Raw genomic sequence first — 18423 nt, forward strand, 5'->3', positions numbered from 1 at the left:
GGCTTGTAATTCTCAGCGCCAAATGGGGCTAACGATTTGCCAGCCACAAGAAAAAAGGTGCCAAAGACTCCAGTGAGAAATGGGCTGCAGTGAAGGCCATTTAGGTGAGAAGGAGGCTTCACAGTGACACTTCTCAGTGGGGAGGACCAGAGACTCCACGTTCTGAAGCTGTTACATGTGCAGTGGGGACAGAAGGCAAATTATTTACACAGAGGAGAGGTTCTCTTTAATGAGACTCCAAGATGGAAGCCCGTATACTTAAAAGAACATTTTATGGGCTTCCCAGGTGGCACCAGTGGTAAAGAAAAAGATCTGCCTGCCAGTGCAGGGGATGCAAGAGACAAAGCAAGGAGACGCAAGACAATGGCAGGAGAAGCAAGGGTTCGCCCTCTGGGTTGGGAAGAGCCTCTGGATTGGGAAATGGCCACCCACTCTAGTATCCTTGCCTGGAAAATTCTACGGACAGAGAAGCCTGGCGGGCTACAGTCCACGGGGTTGCAGAGTCAGACACGACTGAGCACACACACACACACACAACTTATGACCTAAGCTGTTATCAAAAACTAGTGTGTATTAGACTTCCATAGGGTCGCAGAGTTGTACACAACTGAAGTGACTTAACACACTCACACACACATTAGACTTACAGAACAGAGACCAGAAAAAGCTAGCCTCCTAAAAGAATCTGTGCTTCCTAAAAACTTCCTTGGTGTGAAATCCATGGCTCGTGATCGGAGTCTCTTTCCAGCTTGAGATGTACCCTTATTTGCAAGCCAGTTAGCAAGGACAGAATTTGACGGCCCCAAATGACCTCTAGGCCAAGGCAACTGGCCCTGTTCATAAATCCTGTAAAAGTATTGATAATCCCTGCTCTGGTCAGCCTCTCCTGGGCTTTTACAATCTGAAGGAGCCTCTCCTAAGAGGAGACTCCTCTAATTCTTCCGGAAGAGGTGGGAGGCTACCTGGTATGAAACAGGGAAAATGCAATTCAAAACAAAACTCCAGGAGTCTAACGACTACAAACTTCAGCTGTGCCCAGATATGGATATTTAATGTCAATGCTACTGAGCTCTTTGTCAGTGTCAGGCTCTGGTGCTATCAGGAGGCCCTGGATTCTGGGGAGGTAGCTTGGGGAAGGGGGATGGGGAAGGCGGATGAGGCCAAAACATCCATTAGCAAGACAAGTCATGCAAAAACAGCAGGAAAAACAGAAGTCAATTTTTTTTTTTTTTGAGATGTTACTGGTTAGGAAGCCCTTAAAACTGGAAAATGGAATACAAATACCAAAAAGAATTAAAGGATTTTTTTTTAAATGAAGTTTAAGTGAAGCTAAAGAGTTGAAAAAAGACTGGAGATTAAAATAGCAGACAATAAGGACTAAATTCAAGTGAAATAAAGGTTAAAATATTTTTGATTCAGAAAAGTTGAGAAGCATAAGTAAAACCTGTGGGGTTAAAAAAAAAAAGAATTTAAAGATGAGGTGGCAGCGAGTACTGTCTGCATGACCATCAATTAAGAGGAGCTTCATCTGTATTATTTCATCTGATTGATGACTGTCATTTATCACTTTATAGATACTTCTGTCTCGGGTATTCCTTTGGAAAAGGTGTACGGATTCATTACCTATTCTAATGAATTGTTTATAGGTTATAAGCTAAAGTCAAGCATGTATCTGCTGATACTTTTTAAGTTGACCTGTCTTTATACTTAGAAATGTCTCTTAATAGTAAGCTACCCCGGTGGCTCAGATGGTAAAGAATCTGCCTGCAATGCAAGAGACCTATGTTCGATCCCTGGTTCAGGAAGATCCCCTGGAGAAGGAAATGGCAACCCACTCTAGTATTTCTGCCTGGAGAATCCCATGGACAGAGTCGGACACGACTAAGCGACTCTCACTCACTCTCAGGATGTTCTCAGTAAGTCATCTCTACTGTAGAAACAGGTCTGCTCTGTTTGAAAGAGTAAGAATCTATTTGGCTAGGGTGTTAAGTCTGTAAAGTCTAAACTTCTACATAGTTCTTGAGGCCTGACCATCTCTTTTCCTTAATTTCCCATTTCATTAGCACCACCATCAGCAAAGTCTGATACTGGAATCAATCCTGTCAATTGATACCAGTCCTAGAAAACATGGTTAGAACAAGACATTATTTGCATTCTATGAAAGTCAAAATTTGTGATATATTCTCAACCAGGTCATTAAAAAATTTATCTTTGTATTAGCTAGAATAAAAGACCTGTTAAAATGTTAACTGAACGACAAATTTTGAAGTGAACGTTCAACCCGATGTGGTGTTTCAAGAACTTCATAACACATAAGGCAACTCAGTGGCTATCAGAAATCATTTTCTATGAAAGGATTTTTAAGTAACTCCTACAGAAAAGATCACCTGATTCTATTAAATACCATGAAGTAATAAGGGACATATTTTTTAAATGTCAAAATCCAAACATTTTTATCATTTGGCCTAACATTCTGTTAGAGAGGTTTTATTATTACTGTGTTCACTTTAATTAGTCTTTGTTTTGCAAATGTTCTGCCAACTCTCTCCAGCCTTTGTGCTGAAGGCTTTAGGATATTAGCAACACTGACTGTCTCCCCATCACCATTTCACTCTTCCCGTTTTACTAAAACTTGGTCCCTACCTCCAGTCTCTGCCCAGTTTATGGGACATCCAGAAATTATCTAGTTAGCTCTATACTAATTACAGGTCAAACTCTGCATCTGATTATTAAATAGACCACAAGGCAGATCTTGTGAACGAAATTTTTATTTACACATTGTATCTAGAAGCAGATACATAAATTCTTTATACGATTAATCTCCAAAAATGTGCAAGAAATTACTATAGTTTGTTTACAAACCAAAACACGTATTAAAATCAATGGACTTTGGATAATTCATTCTGTGGTGTTCTCAGTACAAATGGTACACACCTGATTCGAAACATACAGAAAAAGTGTAAACTACAGCAATCTGGATTGCAAGTATTAATTCCATGGCACTCCGACAACTATAAAACTTCTTTAACCCAACATGTATACTTATTACAAAATTCTATAAGAATTTTTCATCATCTCTGGAAGTAGAGGTTGGATCACTTTTCAGAAACAGCAACTACACATTCGCCATGTTATGACTGATTAATAAAAAGGATGTTTATAAAAAATCTTCTTTACAGGATTAAAAAAGTATTAAAAGAAACCGAATTTGTGATTACTAGCGTACCAACACTTTGTTTTAGAATTTTAAAGTTATTTATGGAACTGGCAAGTGTTCCTTATTAGAGTTTTCAACGAAACTGTCTATTGCTGGTAGTGTGATTTCAAATTAAGACTTCACATTGGATGAAAAGCCATGAAGATTTAAAACGGATTATTTTGAATCATTCATAAAGCAAATCTCTCTCATATACAATGTGAACTGTACAATGATCAAAATTGGCATCCTGAAAGCATTGTTAAGAAAGAGATTCAGGCTGGTAGCACTAGCAGGGACACTGAATATAACCTACTGAAGATTTCAGTAAATTTTATCCTGTTTTGGTAATACTGGCTCAGAAATTATCATGTATATTGTACTTGGGTTTTATTTCCTATATTCCAATGGTTTAGCCTTTTGGCACGACTTCTTTTAACAGCAAGATGGTTGCCCTGTGTAGCTGGTTTCCTTAAAAACTCTTTTAAATTCTATGATCGTTTCCTGTGACATTTTTTGACCTTCTAAAATTTTCAAATTATTGCACCAAAATGGGGCACAGTTTTCCTTAGGAAGAGAAAGGAGACTTTTTCAAGTACTTTCTATGCTTTCTTATTATTTGTTAAAAAAAAAAAAGCACAATAGTGTCCTAGTAAGCCTGGAAATAGCTTCTGGCTTCCATCATGTCTCTGGGATGTAATATTTGATAAAAAGCAACTCTGATTCATTTCGTACGGCAGAAGGATACAGCTTTCCTGTGTTTCTCTTGCCTTGAGCTCAGATTTTCAGAAGCAAACATTTAAGAAATCACTTATAAGCAGCACCCATGTCATCTAAGCCACCATTCTACGGAATCCAGAAATTCACCCAAATGCTACCTGCAAAAAAACTACAGGGTGAAGACTTCTCTTTTTCCCCTTTCCATTTTTAACCAGACCATTTTACTAGCCTATAAAGCCAATTGTTCACATTATGTTGTGCTGCCTCAGCCAAATGGTTCTCTCTAAACAAAAGCAAAATAATTTGCAATATTCCTTTCTGTTTGTAAATGATTTCTTGGCAAACACTTTTATTTTTATTGATACACTATCAGACCCTAGCAATCTGAAATTGGATTAGAATAGGGCATTTTACTTAAAGGTATTTTATATTATGAACATACAAAAGCATACTACGAATTGGCTTTCTGAATTAGAACAGTATCAAGACTTGCCCTCCATAAAAACACAAAATACAATTTTTAAGACATTTATATGGAAATCAGGATGATCTTAACTTGAAACCAAATGGCTCGATCTTAAACACATGGTTATCATGAGGAAGGCGTGGGGAACAGGCTACGCCCACACAAGACGGGGTTCAGGGCAGTCCAAAGACCTCTGTGCACCACGGTCTCACAAAGAGTACATGTCAATGCTTCTAGAAACACGGAGAAGCCATCTCAACACTTATTATTAACACACAGTGACTCTGTGACAATGCCTGCCATCTAATATAGATGCACAGGGACTTTTAACTCACCCTAGATATACTTTAAATTGTTTAAAAATAAATAGTTTTGCAAAAAAATAGTTTAAATGTCTTGCATTAATTTGATAACAAGTTTACAACTCTGTAATAATTCTTAATCCAAATAGCTTATAATGAACACTTAAATTATATTATTACAGTATACTCCATATTCCATCTTATTAGGTGAAAACATATCAGAAAATGAATGAGGAGTCTTTGCAACAAGGTACAATCAAACATTCCACCAAAATTAAGTACCTTTTCCCCTTTAAGTCAAAATACCATAACACAGGTATTAATACACTGGGCCTTTTCTTGGTAATCCTCAGTTGACTCTAAAAAAAAAAAACAAAAACAGAAAAAAAAATGGGGATACTGATATGTCTGAATGACAAAGTTATTAAATTTGACCTAAGACCTTTACTCTGTTTTGTTTTTTTTTTAAATGGGGTTAAGAGATAGGAAAAGGAAGAAATGTCTTAAATTACATGTTTCATTGGAAGGGGAAACATTTCCTTTAAAATTATGTAGCTAGAAACATCTTCTGGATGGAGCAATTTCAAAACACTAAAGAATCTGCAGTAAACAGGCACTGCATTTCAAAATAACTAAAAAGTATTGGCTATAACATACTACCCCCACCCCGCAAGGGCTGAATCAAAAGAGATGAAAAAACTAATGATGCTAATTTACTTAAGACTTAGCTAAATTAAAAACAGAAACCCTATTGGTAATGGCAGTATATATGGTAGGTAAATGCACACACCTGACTCAGTGTTAACATTTCTGTTACACAGTGCGCCACAATTTCCACAATTTTTCAACTAAAGTCACTGGGATTTTTTTGGTTTTGTTGCTTGTTTTTTTGGTGGGGGAAGGAAGTGTTAAATCTAGCACATTTTAATGGTGACGACATTAAAGAAAAATATAAACCCAACTTTAAAACATTTTCTTTCTAGTCAGATCAATTTAAAACTTTATATAGACTTTAAACGTTGCAAGAGGATCTAGTCCATTCATGAAAAGCATTTCGACATCAAGTTCACCCAAGAAAATGTTGTCTAAGCTAAAGAAATCACAGATAAAACATTTTACCAGAGGAAAGTATAGACAACAAAAAATTGCTTATCACAGGAAACTAAGATCATCTAATAATTTCTTTAATAGTTCTAGTTCCATAGGTCTTTATACATTAAGCCAATTTGTACCAGAGTTTAATGACAGAAAAGGCAACAATTTTTAAATTGGTGGTATACATTTCTTTACAACTTTTTAATGTAAGGCCATTTATTAAAAACAGACGAACCACAAGATGAAAACGAAGGCAACAGAAACATCCAGCTTCTAAGAACCAAAAGACAGCACAACCTCAAACATCGTTTAGAAACGAATGTGGCAGAAAGATATGTCGCAGACCTGCATTCTATTACCCAAGGTGATGTCAGTTCACAATTCTAAATAAACCTTTGTAGAGCATGAAATTAAAAATCATTTTCGCTGTAGGTGTAAACTCTTGTGATGAATCACACGGCTATGCTGACTCAACACTATCTTTGAAGATGGGCCATTGAAAGAGAGACATAACAGGTTCATTCTGCAAGTTTCATTCAACTTTACTCAGGATTGGATACACATGAAATGTGCTTTTAATGCATAAAATCACAGTGGATAGCAGCAAAGGACTGGGGGTGGGTGGGTAAGGAGAATCTGATCATTCACATTGTGATTATTCTGCGCGCTGATGGAAGAGACTTCACACCTCCTCAAACCTCCAGACTTCCCTTTGTAAAGAACGAAAATGAACCCAAGACACCTCGCGGACGGTTCCCCACCCCTAAACGGACTGGACACTCTTTTACACATAAAACTGAAATAAAGAGTATGGCAGCAAAAGATTCTGATGGCGATGAAGAGTCTGTAAACTGTATCTCAGTCTCTCTCTCTCTCACTCCCAAAGTGCACGATGCCGGGCTGCGGTCCTGTCAGTAGTGCTTCTCCTGTAGGTAATCCTTCATTTTGTTGGGCAGGGGCAGCTTCTGGATCAGGTCTATCCGGGTGTACTGGCGGATGACGAAGCGGCACAGGTACTGCAGCGAGCGCACCTGCATGAAGCGCGACACCGGGTTGGTGAGCCGCACGGGGTAGGTGGCGGAGCCCGGCAGCCGCGAGCGCGAGTAGCAGAAGGCGCCGTTCTCCGAGTCCCTGATGGAGTGCTCGATGAGGTCCACGATGGACGTGTGCCCCTCCACGTCCGGCTGCTCGTAGAAGCTGAACCGGCCGTTCGAGTGCTCGATCCGGGTGTGCAGGGTCTTGCCGTGCGAGCGGAAGCTCAGGCTGAGCAGGTAGCGGTCGTCCGAGCTGTCCCGCACCAGGAAGGAGCCGTCGGGCACGTTGGCCAGCTTGCCCTCCGCCTCCCAGCGCGTGATGGGCCCCCAGTACCAGCCCTGCCGGGCCAGCTTCTTGAGCTCCTCCGTCAGGCTGGTCACCGCCAGGGGCCCGCTGCTCTGCACCGAGTCGTACACCCTGGCGACCCCGGGCGCCGAGGTGGGGTCGAAATTCAAGTGGCAGCGCACGCTGTCGGCCGCGTGGGCATCCGGGCCAGCCAGCCCGGAGAAGGTCCTTTGGCTCGGGTCGGTCTGCAGCGGAGGTAGCAGCGGGGAGAGGGGGGGCCCGTCGTCGGGGCCCGCCCGCGGGCTCGGCAGCACCCCCGCCACGGGGCCCGCCAGCAGGCCGCCCGCTGGCGGGTCGCCGAAGAGCTCGGGCGCCTGGCGCCCGGCGTCCTCATCGCGGCGGGCGGGGCAGGGGCCCCCGGCGGCCGGGGGCGGCGGGACGGCCGAGACCTCCATCGGGGAGGAGCCGTCCAAAGGCACGGTGTACGGGAGGTAGTCCTGAGGCAGCAGGCCCAGGACCACAGGCACGTGCTCGCCCAGGCGCAGGCGTAGGTCCCCGGCCGCGGGCACCGGGCTCCCGGGCGCGGTGGGCGGCTCCGGGCACGGGCAGGCGGGCTCGGCCGCCGGGCGGAGCTCACCGAAGTCCTTGCGCACGCCGTTGAGGGCCGGGCCGGCGCCGGGCGAGTGCACCAGCGCCTTGACCCGCACCTCCATCCGGATGCACGTCTCCTCCGAGGCGGTGGGCCGCAGCGGCCAGGGCGTGGGGCTGTAGTGGTGGCTGCGCAGCGACGTGGACCGCATGGGCCGCGGCGCCCGCGCGTCCTTGAACACCAGCGGCGCCGACGAGGACGAGAACGTGTCCTCGTCCGCCGCACCCCCCGCCGCCGCGCCGCCCTTGCCCTTGGCCTTCTGCTTGGCGCTCAACCGCCTCTTGAGCGTGCCCATGAGGCTCTCGCTCTTGGCCCGGTTCTTGCCGCCGCCGCCCTTTTCGTCCTCGCTGTGCAGCTCGCAGCCGGCCATCTCCTTCCCGTAGCAGCTCCCGAACAAGGACTCCTCTTTGCCGAAGTCACCGGCTAGTGCTGGCTGTTGCACTACCATGAATTCCGCGTCTTCTTTGCTCTTACTCAAGTTGAAAGATTTCCGGAAGGTCTTAAGGCTGATCTTCTTCATTCTGACGAGCTACCTGATCCGAGGGGCTCAATTTCTCTCGGGGAGATTATCCGCGAACATCTGGGCAGGCTGCAGGCGAGGCTGCATCCATGCGTTTTTCTAGCTTCATTTCCCCTCTGGAGTCACTGTCTAAAATAAAAAAAAAAAATTAAAAGGTCACATTAAATAACGTCTCCACAAGTCTTGGTTTTAATTCTTCAGCTTCTGAACAAGGATGCCTGAGTATAAAAAGACTGCAGCAGATTTTTTTCCCATTTCACACAGCACAGTAGATCGCTGCGTATTTGACCAACATTTGATAATGCTTCAGGAACAAACCCTAACTACCTTTTGTCCCTGCACCTCTCCTTTGGTTTAACCCTAATTATGGTCCATGTGCCTGTCCTTCTGAACACTGAGTCAGTTGCCCTTTTCACACTGACCCACACCGGTCCTGCCGCTCCTGCCACCAGCCTGTCCTGCAGACAGCCAACACTCAGCAAAGGAGGCACCACGTCGGTAACAAGCCCAACCGATTCTTCAACAACCTACATGTATTTTTAAATGTTTAAACAGCTGTAAAAATGAATTAAAGGAAGTCCATAATCTGTGACAAATTATCTGGGGAAAGCCTAGACATGTCCTCCATAGCCAGGAGTCTACTGAGAACAGTCTGTCCACCTGCAAGATCCCAGAGCCTGCCCAGCCCAGACCTCCCAAGACAGGCGCTTTCCCCGGCAGGGGACACCCGTAACAAGAGGTACAGTTCTTCACAGTAGGAGAAACTGCGTTATTTGTCTTAACAGGCAGAAAATGGTGATGTGAAGACTAATAAAAAACTCCGAGCGTTAAGTGGTCATTTTCTGGCTCACTAGCAACGAATCCAATTTTGTCCACCAAAAAAATCGCCATCAATTTACAGAGATTAAGAAAACTTAATTACCAATATCCATAAAACTAGAGGCAGTGAATACAAGAGAAAACAAACATGCTTAGCCCCCACAACAGAGATGCTGTAAAGAAAGTACCGTTTATAATAAGAACTGAAAATCAGCAAATTCTTGATAAACTAGATCAATGGCTCAGTATCCAAAATGGATTATGTCTGGTGTGTCTGGAGTGTTACCCCAATATTTCCCAAACCCAAGCAGGTAAACCTGTTGTACTTAAAGCTTGACCTAGTGGGTCAGGCCCCATCGGCTTTCTATGAATGGTATAAAATGTTAGTTCAGCTCTCTATTATTTAAAAAAAAAAAAAGCAAACCAAAACTACAATGAGGTACTAGCTCACATCCCTCAGAAGGGCTGTCATTAAAACCTCTACAAATAACAGGTGTTAGAGAGGATGTGAAGAAAAGGGAACCCTCTCCTACACTGCTGATGGGAATGCAAGTTGGTACAGCCACTATGGAAAAGAGTATGGAGGTTCCTTAGAAAACTAAAATCAGAATTACCATATGATCCAGCAATCCCACTCCTGGGCATATATCCAGAGAAAACTCTAATTCAAAAAGATACATGCACCCCTTTGTTTATGGCAGCCCGATTCACAACAGCCAAGACATAAAAACAACTTAAATGTTCATCAATAGATGAATGGATGAAGAAGATGTGGTTTATACACACAATGGAATACTACTCAGCCGTTAAAACAGAACAAAGTAATACCATTTGTGGCAACATGGATGCAACCGGAGGTTATCATACTAAGTGAAGTAAATCAGAAAGAGAAAGACAAATACTGTCTGATATCACACATACGTGCAATCTAAAACATGACACAAATGAACCTATCTGTGAAACAGACTCACGGACACAGAGAACAGAACTGTGGTTGCCAAGGAGGATGGAGAGGGGAGGGACGGACTGGGAGGAGGAGTTTGCAGATGTAAACCATTACATACATAACGGATAAACAAGGCCCTACTGTGTAGCATAGAGCACAGGGAACCAGTCAATATCCTCTGGCAAACCCTAATGGAAAACTGCCTCATTTGAAAAACAGATGAACATTTCTGAATAAAATGCAAGATGTTAAAATGTTAAAAACAATCGCCTAGAGTCATTTGGAGCACTCTGGGAGGGCTATCCAAGCTTTCCCAGCACTCCCTGTAGCCTCTAAAATTTTCTAACAATGAATGGGCAGGAAGAGCTCAAGTTCAACACATAAGCACTGGAGAGACTCAAATATGAGTCAATTGCTAACATCTAACTTCCATTTGCAAGTAATTCTTCATAAGGTCCCAATTTTGTGACATAATTTTAGGGACATTAAGTAACATTCAGCCTCAGTTCTGGCAGGCAACAGCTGCAGCTGCAAACCCTTCTAGGGCCACCAGTTACGGCTATACTGATCATTAGAAACATGTGTGTGCAGACACAGTTAATGCAGCGAGGAACACACACAGACGTGTGCCAGGGCTGGAGGGAAAACCTCTGCGGCACGTGCCACATGCTGTAAGTCCAAGCTTCAGAGATGCATAAGGAGGTTAAGTCCTGAAAAGCAAGCCCAGAAGATGAAGAAAGATCCAGAACACGATGCGGAAAGGAGGCCTGACTAGGAGAGAATCCGCGGCAGGATCTGGACTGCCTGATCCTGCCCACAGACACTCTGGTCTCCCTCAAACCCTGCCTGCCCCACTGCAGGACGACCTGAAAGAGCTTCTGGGCTCCCTCAGTACAGGACACAGGGGCCTGAGGCTCCCGTCCTCAGCCCGTTCCTCCTGGTGCTCAGAACACTATAAACTCGCTGCCATCGAGGGCCTGGGTGCTGGCTGCAACATTATAACCCCCCACCCCCAGCTTCGGTCAAGTCTTCCCAATGGTCACCTTTTTGATGAGACCTGCCCTGATCATGACATTCAGGCTGCACCACAAACCCTCTTACCCAGGACAACCGAAGTGTCTTGCTGTAACAGGCTCTCCGTCACTCCCCTCCTCTTCCACTCACTGACGTGTCCCAGGCATCCAGGACCGTGGAAGGGGCCCAGGAGTTGCAGTGATCGGACACCCCGCCCACCTCCACTTCCCTCACACGTCACCTCAAGAGGTAATTCATCATCACAGGAAAAGGTTACACAGCTCCTTAACACGGTCAATAAAGTTCTACACGGTGTGGCTGTCCTGGGTGATTTCTGCTCCACTCATATTCACCATATCCTCATTCAACACAGAACTTTTTAACACACTGCTCCTTGGACCTGAACTGCTTCTGTATTCCTTCTCCTCTGACTAATTCCTTTGAACTTCAGCTCACCTGTCAGTTCCTCAGGGAACATAAGCTGCTCTTCCTGATTAGGTGAAATCCTCCAATTAGGGGATCTGAGGACACTGCACACCTCTCCAGCTTCTAATTTCCATCTGGGATGTGTGCTTACATCTATCTGTATGATTACGTGATTAATGTATACCTATGACCCCAGAAGGCTATAATTGACACAAAAGCAGAGACTAGTGTCCATTTTTTTCTCAGCATGTTATCCCAGCACCCACCATGGGTCTGGCCCAAAGAAGGCACGCCACAGATATCTGTTGAATGAACAGCAAAGTAAAATGAGTGAGAACACTCAGAGGAAAGGTCCGCAGTGACCGACAACTCGATGCTGATGTGTGCAATTGCCTCAACAGCACAATCAGTAACCAACTCGGATGTGCAAGTGTCATTTCAACTCACCCTTACTAGGTCTGGCTTCCCTCGTAGCTCAGATGGTAAAGATCTGCCTGCAATGCAGGAGACCCGGGTCCGATCCCTGGGTCGGGAAGTTCCCCTGGAGAAGGAAATGGCAACCCACTCCAGTATCCTTGCCTGGAAAATCCCAAGGACAGAAGAGCCTGCTGGGCTGCGGTCCACGGGGTCGCAAAGAGTCGGGTACAACTGAGTGACAACACTAACTAACTACTAGGTCTGTGGGTCAAATGTCCCTGCTTCCCACTGTCGCATCCATCTCACAGAAAACAAGACTGGTAACTACACTAAAACTACTTGGTAACTATCCACTTGATGATAATTCCTTTTTTCAACTATAAATCCATATGCAACTTAATAATAACACTCAATAAACAAAATTCAAGCCCAAACATAAGAAACTACACAAAGTTCTATCAGGCCATATGGTCTTTTATCTCTTCCTTTCCTTTCCTAGGCAAAGATTACTCTGGAATTTTTAAGAGTATCTGTTTTTCTGTTTGCACTTCCAAAAATATATGCCATCTTTTTATAGGACTACCATCTGTCTCATCATGCCTAAGTACATGTTCTGAATTAGTTTCACTGCTTTTCTAATTGTAAAATTTTAAGTTTACACATGTATTGGCTTGGCCAAAAAGTTCACTCGGGTTTTTCCATAAGCGCTCACAAGAAAACCCGAACAAACTTTTTGGCCAACCCAATACTCGCACATGTGCATAAAGGTTCAAGGGGAAGTTTTAGACGTGAATACGCCACCCAGGCAGAAGATAACATCTTCAAATAATTTCACAATCTCTTTTTTAAGACATGATGGGTGGTAGTCATGCTTGGCATTGTAATACCTAATGAAAAAACTTTAAAAGACAACATCAAAACAACTACTTAACCTTCAACGAACAAAACAGCTTTATTAACCGTCAATTTTACAAGTAAGGAAACTAAGTCTCAGAGAGAGAAAATTTGCCCCAATAGATTAGATAACTTGCCTCTAGGAAAAACAGCAGATCCAGGCCGTAAAGCCAGCTGTTAACGCGAGACACACACTTTCTCCTCTAACAGCCGCCCTGTTGGTCACGATAGCGCTGAAGTCAGTGGTTCCCAAACTTCCAGGTCTCGGGACCTCTTTTTCCTCTTAAAAATCACTGAAGATTACAAAAAGCTCTGTCTATGTAGGTTATATAGAAATTATTTCTAAAGTCAGTTGCTCTGGGAAATCTGAAAGCTTTTTTTTTAACCCTATTACATTCAATTCCTATTAGAAATTAAAACTGAGATTTAAAAACATTAATTCGTTTAAAATGACAATGTACTCATTACATGTTAACATAAACCACTTTTCAAGAAAAATAGATACGTTTTCCCAAAGAATTAAAATTCAGAGAGAAGGGGCACTGTTTTACATGAGTGTAAATCTTTTCCTGTCCAATTTATTAAGACAACTGGACTCTCCTCTGTGTTTGTACGGAATGTGTTACAATATGTTGTCTTAAAGTGGAAGAAGAAAACCCAACCTCTGACAGAAGCAGAACTGGAAAGGCAGGATACTTTAATAACCTTCCGTGTAACTGTGGGTGGTCTTCTTGTGATAACAGAGCAAAGTCAAGGGATAGTTTCTTAAAAGTCAGTATTGCTGAGAAATCTACAACCATATCATTTTTTTTTACTCTATTACATTTAAATCTATCGGTCTAGGTTACACTTTGAATGAATCTTTTATACATGCCTGAGTTTTTAACATCATGTATTAGTTATTTCATCATACAATATGAAAAAATTACATTTACTATCACCACTGATCTCATAAGCAAAGTCTTTAAGTATTGCGAAGCTGTGAAGCCAAGAGTGGTAGGCAGAAGAAGTTTTGCAGTTGATTTTTGCTTGAAAGCTTGAATTTAACATGGGCAACAACACTGTCAGTGAAGTGAAAGGCTGTACTTTGACCATTTATGAGAAACCATCTACTAAACACTCAAGATGATTAAGTATCATCTGTCAATTGTTCTTTTAGGTAAAAGCAGTGCATCATGAAAAAGCAGCTAGTTAAGTCAGTTGCTCACACAAGGCTTTACTGTGGACACCTTCTCTAGTATGTGGTAGAAGTGCTTCCTACACACTTCCATTTCATCGTAAGGATTTTTAAAAGATGTGTACTCAGGGTCAAAATTTGATAAAAATAATAATTTTTATAGCCACCTCAATGACATTCTTGAATGTAACAGGAATCTTTTTCCTACCACAGTGCTTGGAGGTGAAGAACATATGGCCATCATGGAAGTTTAATACGATCACAGTCAGTGCCCAGCCTTGTTTGTGAACAGGCACCATCATTTTTATTCACGGCACTTTTGCACCTTCAGCAGAAATGGCAAAAACAGTGGAAAAGGCAAATAATGTTTCAGCATTATGATGAAAGGGGATCCACAGACCGTATTTTGAGGATTGATAAGTGAAAACTATCTGTGAAGACAGTTTAAAAGAGAAAGACTTTTAATGTAGGCAAAGTATCCACATAAAAAGTCAACAAGACAGGAGGCTGGTTCACCACTGTAAATATCTCTCTGCAGGTCAACGTCCAGCCGGTCTTCACGCACACTATGGCTCATGCCTTCCAGGTCAGCGCCCTGGATCCCACTCCCTGCTCCTGAATCTGCCAGCTCACTACCTGTCATCACCTTTACCTAAAAAAAGGGAAAATAAAAAACAGATACAAAAGCCTTTCCATGAAGGGAGAAACAGAAATGAGAGAAAGGAACAGACCAATAAAAAAGAAAAGAAGGGTAATGGCCAATGTAAATGAGATGGAATTTATGGCCCAGGGCTTGCTGCGACAATAAATATGAAGGGGGTACCCCCAACTGTAAGAAGAGAGCGACTTTCAGAGCTGGTTTTTAAAACTCCAGTCATATGTTATAATTTTTTATCAGCTGAATTATATCTGCTTGTTTACTACTTTAGATCTGGAGCACTCACTATTACTTGGTCACTAGTTGGACCCTATACCTGAAATAGTTCCTGGGCACTGCTGACATTCATCCAGACTTTGCTAAACTTAAGATTCATTGTTTTTTTTTTTTTTAAGTTCTTTCTATTAAAAAAAAGTTAACTGATTTGTAAACACTAAATAAATGCAGACAGCTAAAATTTTTTTCTATGGAATTAGATGTAAGCAAAAGCACTCTAAAAAACTATGAAAACAGTACCTTAAAAAAAAAGAAAAAAAAAATCTAGGCCTTTGTATGAAGACTGCTTTGCAAATGTGATTAACTTCTAATTTTACTTAAAACTTAAGTGCCAAACTGGAAAATCATAGATGACGCATTATGTAAAGCCAGAGATGACATAATTCAAACCAAGTTTAGTCACTGAATATTTAAAGAAAGACATTGGTCCTACACTTGGAAACAAACAGTGCATATTTACTTCTTTTAATTTAAAACAAAATGTTTAAAAGTACAAGAGTACATACTTTCATGCAATTTTTCAATGAACTAGTAAATATCAATACTAATTATTTTCAGAAAAGATCCTCTAACAGAAAAGAATGAAAAAAGGCATATGCTAACGACAACTGGCTGTGAGAATCAGGAAAAAGGGGGGAATGGATTCATACAAAATTGGAAATGGAAAGAGCAGTTTAACAATAAATCTATAAGAAATCAAAATATGTAAAAGTACGTGGAGATGCTATGAAAATTAAGCTGAAACTCAGAAGAAATGGACAATTTTATGGCTAATATATATTTTTACACCAAATTCTATCAGAGGAGGCAGGAACCTAAAACAGGCTGACAGCTGTCAAAGAACCTGAGAAAGTTACCCAGGAACTACCATGGCCTTCTCTTCCCCTGAGGAGAAAAAATGACAAGTCACTGAAGACATACGTCCAATATTCCCATACTAAACTACGTCCAGTACTCACTAAACTACTTCAGGGCAGACAGGGAAAAATTGGCTCCCAGATTTATTTTTGAAGTCAAAAGAACATTGATACCACAACTGGACTAAGACAACAAATTAAAAAAAAACAAAAAAACACCCAAAACACCAATCTAACTTATGAATACCAAAATAGAACTCTTAAATATTAGCAGACATTGAGAGTGGTAGGGGGAAACAACTCAAATTAGATAAGATACATCCCAGGTTTGCTGGTATTACTGTGTATTTGTAAATCTACTAATATAATTTACCATAGATCAAGAAGAAATATTATGATCACAGCTGCAAATAACAAGAAAGATCTGAAAAAAATAACATTAATTCTTGATTCCCCTCAAAAGTAGTCTTTGCAAAATAGAAACAGATGGACATTTAACACAATAACTGTAACAAAATATGAGCCATAATGAATAAATGCTGACAGGCGGCAACAAGGAGGCCAATTATCAATACTATTAATTAGCATTATTTTAACTGAGTAGACAGTTAATCTGTCAAGAGTAAGAAGCATAAATATTGGAAAGGAGGAAACAAGTTGTCATTATTTACAAATGACATGATTGAATGAACACTTGGAAATAACAGATGCAGCTGAAAAACTATTGGAGGGGGAAGAAAATTCAGTCAAGTAACTACTTACAAAATGTATACATAAAAATCACTAGTAATTCTATATTTTTTAAAAAGCTGATAAAATATAAAAGACTAGATTCTACTTATAATGGTTTTTAAAAGATGGAGGGTCAGGATGGGGAACACATGTATACCCACAGGGAAAAAAATGATGAAACTAATTTTTTAAATGTCCCGAACTTTATGAAAAAAAATTCTTCAAACTCCTCAGAAGGGAGCATAAAAGACCTAGACACATTATGTTCTTCAATAAAACAGTTCAATCCTCTCAAAAGACTAGTTTCAAGAGCCCTTGAAAACATCAGTGATGTTTTTGCAAGAAACCTGACAAGATGATGTTGAGCTCAGACATACAAATGATGAAAAGAGAACTAAGGAAGACACTACAGGACAAACAAAAAGGATGAGCTGCACAGGGTCACCACCCACTGCCGGAGCTCAGACCCGAAGGAAGCCTGGAAAGTCAAGAGACAGACCACGACGCACGGAAGGAGTCTGTGACGAGGAAGACAGCTTGAACTACTGGACGGAAGGTGGGTTACTAAGGAAGCGATGAGAGAAGGCTGGAAAACCACTTGAGCATGGTGGGGAAAGCAAGACTTTGACTTCATTTCTTATGCAACTATAAATTTCAGAAGGATCAAACTCGCAAACAAAACAGATAAGTGAAAGTTGAAAGAACTCTTAAAAAACTTAAGACGAAAAAAAAAAAAAAAAAAAAAAAAAAAAAACTTAAGACGGCAAGTTTCTATGCATAACATAAAACCTTGACTCCATAAAGGAAAAGATCGACAAACGTTAACAATGCAAATGTACGGCATAAATAAACCCAAAAAACAAGCTGGAGGGAAACTGCGACACATATGTTGCTGTTGTTTTGTCTCTAAGTTATACCTGACTTTTTTGTGACCTCTGTGGACTGAAGGCCACCAGGCCACGGGATTCTCCAGGCAAGAATACTGGAGTGGGTTGCCATTCCCTTCTCCAGGGGATCTTCCCGACCCAGGGATCAAACTTGCATTGGCAGACAGGTTTTTTGGGTTTTTTTGTTTTTCTCTAAAAAACACACTGAGCCATCAGAGAAGCCTGCAAACACACACGACCAAGGATGAATTTCTATCACAGAGACCATGCTCTTAGAAATCAGCAAGAGGAAGGTACACGTTCTAGAAGCAAATGAGCAAAATATAAAAAGGAAAAATTGACACAAAAAGAACAGAAGGAAAGTCAGGAAAACAACAAGAGAGAAATCAAGCAATCAAGAGAAGGAGACAAATTCAAGTGGCCAGTCAACACCCTAGAAGATCCTCAACTCATCCACCACGAAGAAATTAAAGGAATCTGGGCATGATGGGAACTCTACTGATACACTGAGATTGTGGTGGTAGCCACATGACTGAGTGCATTTGTATAAACTCAACAGATTGTACACTATACAGGGTGAGTTTCACTGTATTTAAACTATTAAAGAGATGGGAATACCAGACCACCTTACCTGCCTCCTGAGAAATCTGTATGCAGGTCAAGAAGCAACAGTTAGAACTGGACATGGAACAACAGACTGGTTCCAAATCGGAAAAGGAGTATGTCAAGGCTGCATCTTGTCACCCTGCTTATTTAACTTATAGTGCAGAGTACATCATGTGAAATATTGGGCTGGATGAAGCACAAACTGAAATCAAGACTGCTGGGAGAAATATCAATAACCTCAGATATGCAGATGACACCACCCTTATGGCAGAAAGTGAAGAGGAACTAAAAAGCCTCTTAATGAAAATTAAAGAGGAGAGTGAAAAAGCTGGCTTAAAACTCAACATTCAAAAAATGAAGATCATGGCATCCAGTCCTATCACTTCATGGCATATAGATGGGAAAACAGTAAGAGACTTTATTTTCTTGGGCTCCAAAATCACTGC

At 41.7% G+C, this 18423-nt stretch overlaps 1 protein-coding gene across 3 annotated transcripts in view; it reads right to left on the bottom strand.

The window, feature by feature from the left end:
• Positions 1–2750: 2750 nt before the first annotated feature.
• SOCS6 (suppressor of cytokine signaling 6) overlaps positions 2751–18423 on the bottom strand; it is a 33000-nt gene continuing 17327 nt past the window's right edge. For all 3 annotated transcript variants that reach the window (XM_043889113.1, XM_043889112.1, XM_043889115.1), the window contains one exon: positions 2751–8397. In XM_043889113.1, the coding sequence (XP_043745048.1) occupies positions 6691–8268 (1578 nt within the window). In that variant the 5' untranslated portion in view covers positions 8269–8397 and the 3' untranslated portion in view covers positions 2751–6690. The remainder of the gene's footprint in view (positions 8398–18423) is intronic.

This window comes from Cervus elaphus, chromosome 27 (assembly GCF_910594005.1).
Source record: "Cervus elaphus chromosome 27, mCerEla1.1, whole genome shotgun sequence".
Classification (NCBI taxonomy): domain Eukaryota; kingdom Metazoa; phylum Chordata; class Mammalia; order Artiodactyla; family Cervidae; genus Cervus; species Cervus elaphus.